Below are 16611 nucleotides of genomic sequence, written 5' to 3'. Positions count from 1 at the left end.
TGATTTTAACATATTTGCGTTACAGTCTGTAGCTGGTTAACAGCAACTGTAAGAGCTGAGCATGTGGTAGGTTGAGCATTCCAGCCAGACTAATGCAAGAGAGGCTAAGGGAGAAGTCAGTATCACAGTGAGCTTGATTAAACTCTTCTCTTTGTTCAGCTGCTTGGCTCCAAACACCTCCCCCGTTTCTCTGGTGCCTGGAGAAGACTCATCAACCTCACTTCCATTACAGACCAGAACCAATCTACTTATAAAGTGCCATATCTCTAGCGAGGGACCAAACATGATTCTTGAGCAACTTTCCTCCAAAGCTTTTTTACTCATTTGGAGCAGGCTGGGAGTAGCAAAGAAGAGCAGCAATATGAGCATTTGGAGGTCACACAGCAAAGTCATCACTGATAATTTGATATTTTAGCCAGGCCATCACAAATACTGTATCATATCTGGCTTTGCTTTCTACCTTGGGACCTTCACAACCCTTTGCAGAATTATTTTCAAGTTCCATCAGCTATTACTCACTGCCATTATCTGACAATCTTGTGACTTACTCTGCAGTCCAAATGAATGTTAACTGTCACTGTTGTTAGCAAGTATCAGAATACAGAGACCTGTGATAGGCCCAACTGGGACATTTTTGCACCTCTTGCCACCTCAGAGACATACAGGTCTGTGTTTTGTTTCTCAGCAGTTGGAAAATGCTTACACAGTATTTGCAAGACACAGAAAAAAATTTAGTATTTGCCAGTTTGCTCAATCATGATCTGTATCTACCTTTTCATTAAGGCAGAAATAAAGTCCTACAGACTGGCTGATCTGTAGCAATCGACCCCACAACAGAGGCTAAAAAAGATAGGTCCATCGTAAGAAACACTACAGATACACATACAGTTAGAAAAGGAAACACAACCTATTATTTGTTTCCTACTTCATTTTTATCACTCACATTCTTTCTCTTAAGAAAATCTCTGTACGAGTTTTGATTTTAAAACATTCCAGAAGCTATTTTGCACCCAAGAGTGTATTTGATCCACTTGAGTTCCCACAACACAATGCAGGGGAAAAAAACAAACTTCGCTACTGATTTGACTGTAAATAGACCTACTAGGGCAATACATGCCTAGGAACAATCTCTCCTGCCTACAATTCAGGTGTTGGTAAGTACATAAAAAACAAAATAAAAACTAAAAACCCCAATAAAAAGACATGATCATGTAAGGTGGGAGGACACAGAAAACAAACGGCCAGTCTGAAGTTCCCTGCTGAAGAGCCTGGTGTTTTAAAGAAAAGATCTAGTAATGCTAGAACCAGCAGTGCTGATGAATGACCTGACAGAATCAAGACAGACAATAAAGCAAGACAAAGTTCCTTCAAGCCCAAGGCATCCCCTCAGCAGACAAAGCTAGCAAAAATGCAAAGTTCATATTGCATGCTTATTTTAAAAGTTCAATCGGCTCCAAAGTGTGGCTCTCCTGAGGATGTCTGTAGCATCACAGGTGGTACTTCAGGATTTTGATTTAACTGAAGAGTGAACCCCGGAACTCGTCCTGTTACCACATTCTGGTACACACTACAGAGCAGGCTCAGTTTGTGATGAGCTCAGTTTGGACCAAAGCAAGCCCAAAGACACACTACTATTCCAACCTACTCCAGGAAGATATTTAACTACATGTGCCTCTGTAGTCAATCCATAGAATCAAACAAGTGCCAGGGCAAAATAAAACCTCTGCAAATCACAGGCACTGTGATCAGCAGATCCACAGCTTCAAAGTGCAAAAGCATTCTCCTTTTCTCCTCAGCTGATCAGATTATTTACTCTCACTTGTAATCAAGCTTGTTTCTGGGTTGTGTACTATTATATTGACATCTAATTGCACTACCAGCAAGGAAAACAACTGTTCTGAAAGTCAACAGCATTCAGACAAAAGCAAAACAATTCATTGTGTTTAATTATTAATACATAGCAAAAACAACAACTTGTTTATAAAAAGGAAATCTGTACAAACTCATCCTTACACTGTATCTTCACTGGCTACAGAAGGTATCTTGCAAAAACCATATATACAGTGCGAACCAAAGCAGAGAACAAGCTGTTGATAACCTGCAAAACTACTTGCATGCCATGGTCTCTAGAGCAGAGCTTGCCAAAAACACACCTAGTAGCAGAAGGTAACATGTAAGGTCACACAAACATTCAGTTCTAAGGTAACAGAAAGACGGCATACTAGGAACACTCAAAGATTAAGTTCGTAACAGGAAAAAGGAAAAGCCCATAGCAGAAAAATTATGGCTTCTGATCGATTGCTATTGCTCCATCAGTAGAGTTGCAGTGTATGCACTATCAGCTTTGTTTAACTATTTTCCAAGAAAGTTCAAACAATTTAATGGTTAAACAGGGAAAAAGGAAAAAAAAAGAAAACACAACAGAAAAGCATGCCTGCTTACATTTGATTTCCTGTGTAGAAACACCCAGAGAAAAGCTGTGGTGTAATACAGCTGGACAGCAGAATTTCTTCACAGAAAGGGCTGTTAAGCATTGGAATAGACTACCCAGGAAGGTGGTGGAGTCACCATCACTGGAGACATTCAAGAAACAACTAGACATGTCACTCAGTGCCAGAGTCCACTTAACAAGTTGGTGTTTGGTCAAAGGTTGGACTCTGTGATCTCAGAGGTCCCCTCCAACCCTAATGATTCTGTGCTGCCTGTCCTCCATTCTTTTCTAATGTTGCAGTGGCAGTACCACTAAGTCACACTCTGAGTTTAGTTGGCTGTGGATAGTGGTCCTATATTTTCATCTCAAATTATAGTTGCTGAATTTAGACAATGCATAATTAAGATATAAATTTGAAAAATCTAGGAATACCTATTTCACATGCATAAGCCTTAATTTACATTGCAAGATTTTATATGAAGGTTATTAGAAACAGTTAATAACTCTGTTTCATTGGCAGTCCTTGTTTGAAAGATGCTCAGCTTCACTTTGCTTGGACTATGAAAAAGGCTTCGCCTTGAAAGAGACAAATCAACTGGAATTCCAGATAATTAATTCAGTCCCCTATTTATCCATTCAGTATCTTCAATGAAAGGGATCAAGATGGTAAAGAGCAAACAAACAAACCCAAGTAAGTCTAGAATCTCATTTATGCATCTCCTGAAGAGCACAAAAAAGGGAAAATATTATGAAAAAGATGCCCCTATTAACTTTACACTGAAAAACAAATCACTCTATACTGGCTAAGCAAAAGCCATCATCTCTGGTACATGTTGAACAAAGCATTGAAAACCAAATTTTTAAGAAAACTTTAGTTTTTCTAATTTGTAGACTCTCTCAAAAGTACTGCACATAGATTAAACCTTGAGGCAGCAGCTTGAAATTAAAGCAATGTGGCAAACAATGTTCAGAATCGAGAATAATCTTAAATTTTCTCAATTTCCAAGAATATTCAAGCAAGAATATCCAAGCAAGCTTCACCATCTTCAAACACAAACCAAAATCCTGGAAATGCACCTGCAGGTACTTGTGAAAAGTGAAGACACTTTAAAAACCAGGGGAGAAACTACTATTAATCCACTTAACTGTTATTTTCTTTAGCATAAACCATGTGCCATGTGTATTCCAGCAGCCATCCTTAAAAGTCTTCTAAAATGTTTGTTCACAGCACTGGGCTTTAAGTCTAAACATTTAGGTTTCCAAAGTTGTATCTCAGGCCTGCTTAGAGTCTTGTACGCTTTTCAAATAAAGACTCCAACTATTTTTTCTCATACTCAGTATGTTTGCCTTCCTTTAAACACAGGCAGCAGTTTCTCTTTTCATTTTATTGCTGTTTTAAAAGTAACCATTTTCACTCATCTGCAAATGATTCCCTTTCTTTTCACCAGCCTTGATGTTTATCAATGGGAAGAGTATCATTTTTCAATGACTGGTGGGCAAGTAGAAGATTTCCTGGTAAATAAGACCTGGCCCAGTGTAGGCAAACCTTTGCTCGTGTGTGAATAGACATGAGGGTCAAGAGGGCACCTCCTTGCATGAATAGCTCCTTTATCATTAAAGCTGATGTTTCACAACCAGCATGGAGCAATAAAGAGTAAAAGTAAGGAACTGGAGAAGAGGGAAATGACTGAATCACCTTATATTTGTCATCACTGGATCCTTGCTTTGCTGCCCTTTCCTAAAGAGTCCCAAGACTTGGGGCCACTGAAACAAGTGGCAACGACAAGGCACAGAATTGTATCAACAGACAAAGCTGTTACACACTACTTTTAAGATCCTACAATGATGATAAATATGGTATAGTGACATTAATACTAACAATGTTAATTTCTGCACATATTCCAAAGAGTTATGATACATTTCTGTTCCAAAATAATTGTACATAAAGATGGGAGATTACACAGCCCTTGTGTCAATACACAGTTGTGGCTGAGGGTCTTTGGAGGCTTAAATAATGTGAATAATGTGGCATCTCAGCCACATTTATACGTGAGCAATTAGCTCTACCCAGAAGAACATGGACAGGCAGAAGCCAGCCTATACACTGCCCAGGGTGAGCCACCTTTAAAATCAGGGTCTACATAACGTAACTCTGAGAAGTGTTTAAGTATTTACTATTTATCATAACTTACAGTTATGATAAATAGTATAGTGCTCTCAACAATCAAAAGCAAATGGATTCTTCACACAAGAGTCGCCTAAAAGCTGCTTTTAAGCAAGTTTATTTTTAAGGATTTCTCAGGATGGAGGGAAAAAGCTTTCTTTTTTGCATATCCTACAATACTCGGCTTGTAAATTTCTGCAAGTGTGTTAAACACATTTCAGTAAACATTTATTGTGGTGTATTTCTACTGCAATACACTGTGAAATTTTTATTACAGAATATAAACTTTAGACAGCATTTGACCAAATACAGCACACTTAATAATCAGTCAAACTGTCGGTACAGAGATGCTGGTCTGTACCTGAGCTAAGAATCTGTACTGATAACCTGCTTGTCTTTTTAAGTGCTCAAGATCAACGGCACAGATCTGGCTTTGTAGTCATTCCACACAGTTTCCATTGCACTTACAGCTAGCATTAGGCTCAAAGGAACACACGAGCTAACCTGGGTGGGGAACAAGGGCAGCAGAGAGACCCGTCTCTGAATAAGTCAGTCCTTGTCACCTTTCAGGCTGCTTCTGGAAACAAAATTGGTATTGTTAGTTCAACTTGAACATTTCTTGGCATCCTTGCATTTTACCAACAGCCATTTAAAATTCTGCAGTTGGTGATATTTGCTGAAGAACTTTATCCAGTATGTTTTAAATGGGGGTCTTAAATAGAACATCAGAGAAGTAACAGCAAAGCTCAACATGGCTCTGTAAAGTCACACGAGTATCAGTGGGTACCAAAAACAGAGTGAAAGAAAAGCCTCCAAGATGAAATCACCTATTTTAAAAAAGGACAACAGCAGAAAAACGAGTTAAACCACGCAAAATCCCAAGAACAAGTTTAGGGAGTCCTTGGAAGAAGCTAGAGGAAGAGGCTCAGAGGAACAAGACAGAAGTGGGGATGAGGATGGGTGGGGAGTTGTAAAAAGGCCATTTTTCAAATCAACGACATTCTGGCTGTGAATAGAGAATAAATGCGGGGGTTTAACAAGAGAAGAGGATGATCAGGATTTGTGAAAGAGATGCTAGCAATGCTTTAAAGATTCGGCAGAACACAACAGAAGCGGCACTGTGTGGCTGAGAAGGGACAACTACAAAGACTATTTGTACATACTTTACAGGACAGAATCCTGATGTCCTTACATCATTCCCACTGTCCCCACTCATCAGTTAGCTTCAGCTAGGTTAGATTTCACCCTGCCATTGTCCTCTGTCAGTTATGACACTCTTCTCTTTCCCATAACTTCTTACATAGAAGTTGAATACGAACAGACACAAAACTACAAGTCTAAAAGAGAGCAGGCAGTAGAGTTTGCAGTTACCAATAAAAGTGAAATAAAATAATTTACATTTGAGCTAACCTGAACTTAGGATGACAACAGAATATCTATGTGGGATCATCAGACTAGCAAGACTGGACATGGAAAGTAGGATAGGATTGGAAGAAGTGCAGAGGGAAACCTCAAACCACGTATAATATTATCATCAGGGGCTAATGCATTGAAGAGGAAAGGCCCTCCACGTTTTTTCATTATCATCTTGTATTTTAAGGAAAAAAAACCCAAAACCAAAAAAACCCCAACTTTCTGCCACTTCAGCACTCATTGTGATACGCATCATGGGAAAAAATAACCAAACATAAAACCCCGTTAATGATTCCCTCATACCAACATAATTTTCATAATAAATTGAGGTAGAATGTAGATTCTGCATTATGTCTGCAGCAAGTTAAGCGTGCCAGGCACATCCCAATCCAAACAATGCTTTTTTCCTTGAGGACATTAAAACAGGTTTGGGATATAAACTAAGAGCAAGACTTCATTAAGACTCCAGAACAGCAAAAACATACTCCAAACACATAACATGTCTTTAATTTTCCAACATCTCTTTATAGTTCTTTCTAGTCCTTCAAGCCTCTACCCACCTGTTCCACTAAATGCCACAGACACTTAACAAGGCACTAAGATGGGAACAATAAGGACACTGCGACCAGAAAGCTCTGCTATCTGAAGCAGACAGAAGGAAGCCACCAACCGAAGAAAGGGAACTTTTAACCACAAACTTTTAGGATAAAGAGTCTATACTCTTCCAAGCTTGCACAGTATCGATTACACCAAGAAAACTAATGAGCCACTTTGCCGTTCTTCTAAATTTGAGCATTTCAATCGACTTTTAGTGAATTTGAAAATAAAGTAATTTTATAAAAATCCAAACATAATGAACAGAAAATCTACTCGGTATAAATATTTCTGAAATTAAAGTCCCAAATGGCTCACTCTCACCACTGGAGCCCCACATATCTGGGCAGCCTGTGTTTCATAGCTCACTACTGCTTACCACATTTTAACGGATTCCACGTCCGTAAGAATGCACTAAGTTTATATTGCTCTCGGGTTTAATACACGCTATCGATTAATAATTAGGTTTGAACAAGATTCTGCCCGATGAGCGAGACAGGACGATTATCAACTCCTTATGGCTTGGAAAAAAGTCAGTCTCCTAAAGTATAAGAGCGCAGGAGTTGCGAGCATCCCCCCATGCGAGCCGTGCACCCTCTCCCCGAGTCACCCTGCGGGACCCCCAGGCATTTAGTAAGGGGAGAAACAAAAAGAAAAAAGATAAAGGGAAGAAAATCAGACCAAACACAAGAGGATCGAGACATTTTGCTTCATCTTCCTCTTAACACAACATCCATTGAGGCAGAAGGAACCACCGTGGGTGCTAAAACAAGAGACGCATTCACGGCGCCGGGTTGAGCGGAGGGCGGGAGCGCACTCCGGACGGCACCTCTGGGCCGGCCCGCTGGAAATCAACCCCCGGCTCCTTTAGCACGCACAGGGAAAGAGAAGGCAACGCGGACCCATTTTAAGGCTCTGTCATTAAGCAGTTAGGAACGATTAAGAGGTTTCCCTCCGCTGCCGCTCGAGGGACAGTTTTTCGGCACCGGGCTTTGTGAAGGCACAGACGCGGTCGGGCTGTGCCGGGTCGCGGCTGGTTCCTCAGCCCGCCTGCCCACGGCCGCGGGGTTTTCCGCTCCAGGGCGCCCGGCAGCACCTGCTGCTGCCGGCACCCCCGGCCCCAGCCCCGCTCCCCGCCCCGGCGGCGTTTGCTGTACCTGCAGGATCCTGTCCAGACCCTCTTGGCCCAGGCAAGGGAACTGCTTGAGCAGCTCCGTCTTCTGCCGCTTATAGTTGTCGGTAGCCGAGCGCCAGTGGGGCTCCTCCAGCACCTCGAAGATCGCCGCCCCAATGGACAGGTAGAAGATGATGGCCGAGGTCAGCAAGGGGCCCCTGTCCACCATGGTGCTGGCGGTAGGCAGCGCGGGCGGGCGGGCGGGTGGGCGAGCCGGGGTGGGTGCCCAAAGGCGCCCTGTCCTTCCCCTGACACCTCCGCCTACCCCGGCCGTCTGCCGTGCCTCCTCTCCCGGTTTCTGCCGCGTTCCCTTAGAGTCTTCTACACTCTCCACCCACTCTCTTCTTCTCCTCCTCCTCCCTCTCCCTCCCTCCTCCACAGCGCTCCACTCCCCCGGGCTGTCTCCTTCTCCTACTTTTCTCCCCTCCCTTCAGAATCAGCGATTTGAATCTGGTGCTCTCCCGCTTCCTCTCTTCCCCCCCGCCCGCGCATGCGGCGCTGCCGCCGGGCTGCGGCGGGGGTCCCGGCCCGCGGCCCGGCCGGGGCCGGGCGGTCCCCGCGGCGGTGGGCTCCGGCCATCGCCATCGCTGGCCCCCGAGGGGCCGCCCGGGGGAAGGGGAGCGGGGCCCCCACCTCCGTTCTTCCCGCCCTGCCTGCCGGGAGCGGTGTGGGGCCGAGAGGGCAGCCCGGCCCCGGCCTCTTCCCCCTGAGCGCGGTTGGTCGCTGCGTCTGCAGCCGTCCGTGCGTTCCTCTGTGTTTTCCCCAGAGAAGGGGTAACGTCGCTCAGTTTTATTTTACTTGTTCCCTCATGCCGGCAGGTTCAGCGGAACTCCTCGTTTTCGACGCCGGGAGGCTGTGAAATGAGGTGTGTGGCTTGCCCTGGATGCGTGGAAGCACGGGGGCAAGCTGAGCAGGAGCTTTGAGGAGAAAAGATGTCCGTCCGCACATTTCACCCCTTCCCTGAGACGTCCACACGTGGGCATTGCAGATCGTTAGGAGCAGAAACTGCATCTCCCTTTCTTTCATGCCTTTGGTACCCTCAATAAATACGCTATGTCCCTGTCTGTGTGTTTGGGAGGGAGGGGGGAACACTGGGTAGTGATTTTCCATAAGATGCTCAAAACATCTTCAAGCCTGAAGCTCCCTTGAAGCTTACCCTGTTTGTGGAGCCTTCTCCAAGCGCTGCTTACAGCCACGCACAAGCCCTGGCCCCTCCCTGTTCCAATGAGGCTGGAAATGGGGTTAAATGGGTCAGTTATGCACACTTGTAAAGTGCTTCTGGTGTGGACACGGTTCATCTTACAAACATCATTTTTGTGAGGGTAAGTTGTTCTGTTTCTCCTTCAGCCCCCACAACAGGAAGTAAACGCTCAAAAAGTAGAGTAGTTCATATCAACTGGATCAATACCAGGAGATTTGGGGTGTATAGGTACTCAGTTGGAGTACACAAGCTAAAAGGCTGAGATAAGCCTGTGCAGACATTGTTCAAATGGGAAGAGGAGGAATGGATGAGAATGGGAAACACAAAGGAGAGAGGTAGAAAATATGCAAGAGAGTGTGAGAAAACAAAAAGGAGTGTACATATAAGGCATAGGAACATGCATTGGTTAGAAATACCTATATAAAACTGAATCAGGTCCAATGGATACTCATCTGATATTTCCCCCGGGAAATCACATGGTCCTTAAGCAGTCCTTCTACTAATGTATATAGTGCTCAATAAAAACACATCCGCAAGAGGTTCCTAGTAGCCTAAAAGCAGGACTGGAGAAACCACAAAATCCACAAGCACATTAAGTGATCAGTGTTTGCATGGGATTTTCCAGTTATTTAAAGGAAGCATTAAAAAGAAAAAAGGATTTTCAAACTGCAGTAGTTAAAAAAATTAATTTATATATATTAGTGGGAATAGGAAGGAAAAAAAGCATCATAATAAACATTTTTGAAATGTTGTAAACTACGCTAATTTTTTATATTAAGGGAAAAATGGGGGATGCTTCATGAAGTTGAAAGTCTGTAATTTCCTTTTAATTAAAATGAAAAGAAGAATTCCATGATACACAATTACCACATGAAAATTATTCCCAGGTGTTATCACTTGGCCCAAGACCTTTGCAAAACTTGAAAAGCCATTGGCCACAAATTAATAATGTGAGCATCTGTCGTTGTCTCACCCGCTGATTTTAAAAAATTGTCTATAAGTACTTATGGCAAGTGACTGAAAGAATTGAAGAATTTTCAGTAGGCAAATTATGATATAGCTTTCCTTTTCGTGCTCTTGCACCTTCTGAGTCACCTGCAAGTGGTTAGGTTATTCCGACAGCAGCAGCAGTAGCCTGACACATTACAGCAATGCTGCATTTGTGTGTTCCTGACCCTGAACATCTGTGCTTCGTAACTGGAAGGTATTTAATTAAATTTTGAAACTGTATTCTTCTCCATCTGTCTTTAAGTCTCTAAAGACCCATTTATACATTGAAACAGTATCTTAAAGACACAAGGAATTACATGAATGACCCTGAACCCACTGCAGTTGCAGAGCACCGACAAGAGCAAAAACACTTTCAGGCATTTTACAGAAAATTTGTTTGTGATTTTGATTCAACATTTCTACTTTCCACTCTAAACTCCCAATCACTGATTGCATAATTAGTACTCTCAGTAACTGAGTCAGTCCATATTTAAAAACAAACAAGCCTGTAAATCACATACCATTTTTCCCTGTGTTGAAATGCTATTGCACTTGTTAGACTGTCTCCTTGTGTTTCTCTGGGTTTAAAAGAGGTGAGCCTGGTAAGGAGCAACATCCAGAAGAATAGTTTATTCCCCAAGGAACCATAACCAGCTACTCCTGCAAGCAGAGGTGATCCACTGAGTATCAACAAACTTCAGGTACTTAAGATATTTCACTTTGATTCCATTGTCTTTTGCAGAACAAATTACAAGGTATACTTTCATGTTGCTGGCCAAGTAGTGTGGCAAGAAGGAATGTTTTGTGTAGCTGGCCTCTCTTTTCACCTCCTGATCTAAAATGCTTCTCCTGACCTCAGAAAAGCTCCTGTATCCTTTTATTCATGGCTTTTTTCTCCTCTTTGTTTCCCTTGGATTAAACAGTACCCCTATTGTCAACCCACAGCACCTGCCACATAGGCCCCCCAGCTTTTCATGCTAGCTAAGTTAATCAAAAGACTGGGGTTATTCACTCACAGGCTTTTAAATCTCATTAAAAATCAAGGGAGAAACAGCAGAAAGCACTGTGGTGAGCAATACCACAAGTATCAATCATTTGTATTATTTGCATAGGACATTATTTCAGGCTGTCCAGTCCAAAAGGAAATCTCTTTCATCCAAGCTGTATGTCTAAGACACATTTGCTGTACAGATGTTTCCTAGGGCAGCCTGGAATGAATGACTAAATGTCAGAAAATGTTTTAGATGGAGCAAGTAAAAGACATTATTTGGGCAAAAGAAACCTGTCATGTAGTGGCAAAGACTGCATGTTACACAGGGCATGAACTATGGGCCTCTCTTCAAGCCTCTGCCATTTTTCACTTATGAGCCTATTTTTGGCTGGTTGATGACTGTTCTCAATGCCTGTCAACTCTGCATCTTTCATTTACTTTTTTTAATGTTGAAATTTAGACACCTCCAATGTTGCCTTCAAGTGTTATGCATCCAGCCTTGGATGGTTTAACTAAGTTGAGGGGTGCCCTGTCTGACTATCTTGAGCAGTTTTGGTTCTTTGATGCAGTCCAGTGCACACTGAGAGGGTAAGGGTGGTCTGCAGATGATGCAGAATTTTATATGAGGCATTTGTGGAAAGTTCAAAAATTCTCAATGGGATTGTTCATACCTTTTGGCTTAAGTATTTACAAAAGCACATTTTATGTTCTGAATGTACAGTAACACATAGTAAATCATAATAAAAATAATAAAAACCTTTACCAAAACAACCTGCATACCACTGCAACAGACTTCTTTACCCATGGACAGATAATGAGTGAACAAACACCACATGACAGATGTTAGTCATGCTGCTTAATGAATAACTGGTGATGAGTACAATACCTGTGTGGAATGGCTGTAATATGTTCAAGGAAAAATATGCATTTGGATCATCTGTTTTTCACTGAGGTACCTGCAGTGCTCGAGAGAAATGTCTTCATCAGGAAGAAGCCTAGGTATCAGGAAGAAGCCTATGTATTTCAACAGTTTTTTTGCATGTGTTTCCTTGACTGCCTTGTTCCTCAGCCATCCATTCCCCAGCCATCCTGGATGACTAAACATTTTTCCTTCAAAATATTTTAAAATAAATACTCTGGCCTTCTCTTTCTGTTCTACCATGACCTCACTGGTAGTGCCAGAAGCTTTGTGGCAGTCCTTCATGCTGACATTCATGTCAGTGATCTAAGCATTTCAGAATACAGCTCTACAAAAAAAGACCGACTCGTACAATGTCAGTCCTGGGCTGGCTTTTACCACCATGATACCCGGAGGACATTACTCTTCTAGATAATATGCTCAAGGATAGCTGAGCGCCATGGTAACAGAGCCAGTGAATATGCAACAATCTGTTATTTTGTTAGATAAAACATCACTGTCAAGTCTTATTTTTGGGTCATTAAGAAGGAATTAAATTTTATTTGTGTGTAGTAATATGGATGAATGTTTACCCATGGTCCTGAGACTCGTTTCCCAAACCAGTTTAATTTAACTCTTATCAGTCTGGTGTCATGCAGTGCATACTTTCCCCAGTGTTACTGCCTGAATGTGGCAGTGCTGGGTTACAGAGGGGAATTCAAGGAGCTGTTAGCCTCCCCCATTTCCCAGCTGGGTTGCACAGCTGTGTTTCTGTGTGCCAGGTTGTGCAATGAAGGGCCTTGTATGTGACTGTGCAGCTCCCAAATCCAAACTGGGCTCCCTTCCATGCACGGTGTGTAGCACTCACGTTTTGTTAGTCAACGTGTCGGAAGAGCTGTTCTCACCTAACTCTCCCCTTTATAGAAGAAAAAGTCTGCACATTAATTTTGGCAGTGGAAAAGCAGAGGGAAGGTTGATGGCAGCTTTTTTTTCCCCTCTTGGGTGAATAGAGCCTCGTGGATAACAAATGAAGACAGCTATAGACCGAAAAAAAACATTGAAAATTATCATATTTTTATCATCTGTTCTCCAGTTCCAAACCCTGCAGCAACAGCTTGTGAGGTTAGATTGGGTCTTATCTAGGGAAATAAAAGATTGAGTAAGTAAGTGAAAGAGTTGGCTGCATGCAGTTAAAGGAGTATGGATTTTTAAGATTTTTGTTTTCTATGGACATGAGTTGCTTTTCTGCTTGGTGTCCTGGAATGAAAGAAGGGTCATGGCCCATGTGGTCTCTATGCATGTGCCTCTGCCTTATGTGTTTAAAGGGGTTTTGGAAGAAGACAAGAGCTCCAGGCACAATCTCCACAGCCCCTTAGCCTGTCACATGGTTCTTTGTGATCCCTCCTCCATCACATGTGGTACCAGGGAAAAAAGACAGCAAAGGCTGAGCACTAACTCCCACAGCTGTCCTCCAAGTGAAGGGCTTGCAAAGCTATTAGTGGCTTTTAACTTAAGCTTTGTACCCTCCTAGACCATCATCAGGAGAGGTGTCAAGAGAGTTTGGAGGATTTTAGTGTTACTGCCTTTCAGTGGTGCCTCCCACAAGCCAAAATTCAGTGTAAAAGTAGCAAGCAAATCCAGGTGACTTGCAGATATGACTTTTGGGAGGTAACTTGGCACAAAAGTGACTGGGTTAGAGCATCAGGGAAAAGTCCACCTGGAATGGTGCTTCGGTCAACAGCAGGACTGTTGTCACTGCTCTAAGCAGAGAAGCTGCCTGCAAGTCCTAACTTCCAGGTCTCATGGTGAACACCATGCTCCTGGCTCTCAGTGACTTTGTAGGGATGTGTGCATGCATGGTCACAGCCAATTGCAAGATAACCCATGACTGAGGTGGAAAAGCAAGTCGGATGCTGGATGCTTTCCTCGTGTTGTGTAGCACCTCAGTAGTGCTCTGTTCATCATTCTGTCTCACAACTGGAACAGAGTCCAGGGAAACTGAAGAAGCAGTGAGTGAATGGAAGCAGTCTCAAATTGCCCATGTTGCTGATCTCCTTTGGGAGCTCACGGGGAAGTCCTGGTAACTCAGGTCAGACACACAGTGGTGTCAACAAAGAGGTTTCGGGGAGGTCTGGCAAGAAGCAGAGTTGAGGGAGGGCACAGAGTGTAAGAATAGACAACTCCTAACTGTACCTGTGCATCCGCAAAAATCTCTCAGCTGCTGGGGCAGAGAGAGAATATGGGGGAGGGAACACTGACTCCATCAAGATAAAGGGCTCTGGTGCTCTCTAAGGCCATCCAAACAGAGGTGAACATACCAAACTTTTTTGTTCATCCCCAGGGAATACTGCATTGCCAACATGGGTTATAGAAACTAATCGTTATCAGCCTGTTAGAGTTTTCACAACTCATTTCCTTTGAATATTAGTTATTTCTTTTGCCAAAGAGAGGCAAAAAAGGGGAGGAGGAGGAAATAAAAACTAAATGGGCTAGTTCATTTAGTTTATAAAATCAAGTCAATAAGCAGATGGGTGAACTCTGCAGATGGCATTGCTTCAGTCAAGACAGAAAATGTAGTGCTTTCCCTGCATGTGTTTTTTTGCAAGATTTCTTTGGAACAAGGAAATGTATGCAAATAATGGGACCAATCTGCAAATGCTCATCCAGCTAAGCAGCCATGAACTCTCACTGACTGTGGGTACTTGTAACAATAAAGACTCCAGGCTGGGGAGCCTGCTTCATATTCTACCCTTGCTTCACTACTCCCTACTCTTACCCCCAAACTTTTGCAATTCAGTGGCAATCAGAGTTAATAAAGGTGTGTCCATGTTCCTATAAAGCAATTTGCATCATCATCTTTTGTGATGAAATTTTCACAGGGGAAGGAGGAGCAGCAGCATTTTGTCCAAGTAAAGGTTACCCTGGCAATATACCAAGAAGCCTGAAGCCCTTAATTTTCCTAAGAGAGATTTGATTACCACAGCCCATATCTCAGTGCAGAAATGTGTCCTGCAGAAACTACACTCCCTCACCCTTCACTCCCCCTTTCCCAAGATAAGTCTAAAAGTAGTCTGGAGCTTACAATCTTGCATTGCTGCCACTGTGTCACAAGCACATGGACAAGCTTGGGCTGCCTTGCTGAAATTATTGTACTAGGTCTACAACAGATCACAGATTTGCCTCTACCCTACCAAAACCATAATTTTCTATAGCTGGATTGAAGAAACTGCTCGTTTCACTAGAGAGAAGTGGCCAGAACCTGCCAGTTGACATTAACTGTGTTGTATGTTTTTTTCAATGTGTGTCTGTTATAAACAAATGACAATGCAACTTCCATTTTGACTAAAGGAACTGATAATCGACACAGAGCTATTAAAACATGACAAATAAGTAATGCCTAAGCCAGATAAATAAATGAGCTGTTGGAGAAGTCTTTCTTCTGCTGTACTGCCTAGCGCAAATACAGCAGCCTTGCTTAATAAAGGAGGCCTCATTTAGTTCTGGGCTTGTCTCAACACTAGTCTTTTACAAGCACTTTGGACAAGATCATTAATCCTGCATGTGTCAACTGAAGACATGCCTCCCAAATTTCCTTCTAATGCTGAGAAAAGCCCTAGTTACACAATTATACCTTAACTAACAACTATCTATTCTCAGCAGCGGGAAGTGAGGGTTTTTTTGCAGCTATCAGAGTGTACAAATGCCTTGTATGACATTTAGAGAGATTAAATTCCTTTACCTCTGTTTATACCTGGACTGCTTGTAGGACATGCTGCTTGGAAAACATGGGAAGATTACAATTGGAATATCTGTTATCGTGACAATGTGTGGAAATCTGACAGTTGTTAGCAGAGCAGTGTGATAAGGACATTGTTTGGGTTCATAGGTAAAGAAGAGAGGGGATTTTGATATCTACTAATAGTACAGAAGAGTGGGAAAAGCTGCTGTGGTGCCTCACTGACAAGACACAGTGGGGAGGCTGCTGTTGCCACTGGAAGAAAGTATGGGATGGAGCCTACAGAAGTGTTGTGCTGCCATGGGAGGCCTTTGCTAGCCATGTTGTGGGCAACAGGGCTACACTGATACTCCAGCAACATATAATCCAGCTATCATTTTTATTTTCCAGAAAAAAAGTTGGCTTTCCTGTCTGGGGTGACTGAACTATAGTGTTTTTTCTCCATTCAACCTTGATGCAAACTCATCTGTTTTAGAACAGACATCGCAAGTTTTAAGATGCAATTCAAATCTGAACCTTTCCTTATGGTCCCCACTGTGTGGAGAATTCCTTTGAGTCTGGCAGTTCTCCATGTTAGCAATCTAATATAGTTTACACTGATCGTGCTTTAGACATAAAGCTTGAATTTGGTCCTGTGTGAATAGAAGGATTGAATATCTTCAAACAGTGGTGCAGAGAGAGAAAAATAGGAAAAAGTAAAAAGGCCATGAATAATATAAAATATGGGATCTAGCACTGCTAAGGAGGCAGATCAAATAATCTTGTGGTCTTTTCATATGTGACTTTTGCAGTTCAGCACAGGCTTTTCAGGACAATTGAGTACCCACTTCAGGACCAGGGAGCAGGGGTAGGGAAGAGCTTACAACAGCACCTTGACAGCTTGCCAATGCACACACAAGCAATATGCACCTTTCAGTTAGTCTCTGCAGTGAATTATGTTTTCAGTTGTACCTTGCAGAGTGAATAGCAAATAACTTTAGACTGTAACACTGTCCAATCTGTTCCCCCATATGCACTCA

The 16611-nt window shown here is 42.7% G+C and overlaps 1 protein-coding gene and 1 long non-coding RNA gene across 4 annotated transcripts in view; one reads left to right on the top strand and one right to left on the bottom strand.

The window, feature by feature from the left end:
• The window catches only part of KCNK5 (potassium two pore domain channel subfamily K member 5), a 34701-nt gene extending 26592 nt beyond the window's left edge, over positions 1-8109 (bottom strand). The window contains exon 1 of the mRNA XM_064414550.1: positions 7760-8109. Coding sequence (XP_064270620.1) covers positions 7760-7945 — 186 coding nt within the window. The 5' untranslated portion in view covers positions 7946-8109. The remainder of the gene's footprint in view (positions 1-7759) is intronic.
• On the top strand, positions 7773-14615 carry LOC135297230 (uncharacterized). Of its 3 annotated transcripts, XR_010359273.1 has the most exons (4): positions 7775-7919; positions 8595-10181; positions 10710-10836; positions 12028-14615. It is a non-coding gene; the product is annotated as an uncharacterized LOC135297230 (long non-coding RNA). The 3 variants fall into 3 exon arrangements; XR_010359272.1 differs by having other exon boundaries at positions 7773-7919; positions 8595-10836; XR_010359274.1 differs by lacking the exon at positions 7775-7919 and adding an exon at positions 8341-8491 and having other exon boundaries at positions 8595-10836.
• The last annotated feature ends 1996 nt before the right edge of the window (positions 14616-16611 follow it).

Source organism: Passer domesticus, chromosome 3 (assembly GCF_036417665.1).
Source record: "Passer domesticus isolate bPasDom1 chromosome 3, bPasDom1.hap1, whole genome shotgun sequence".
Lineage (NCBI taxonomy): Eukaryota > Metazoa > Chordata > Aves > Passeriformes > Passeridae > Passer > Passer domesticus.
The sequence above is the reverse complement of the archived record's forward strand: the minus strand, read 5'-3'. Positions and strand labels throughout refer to the sequence as shown.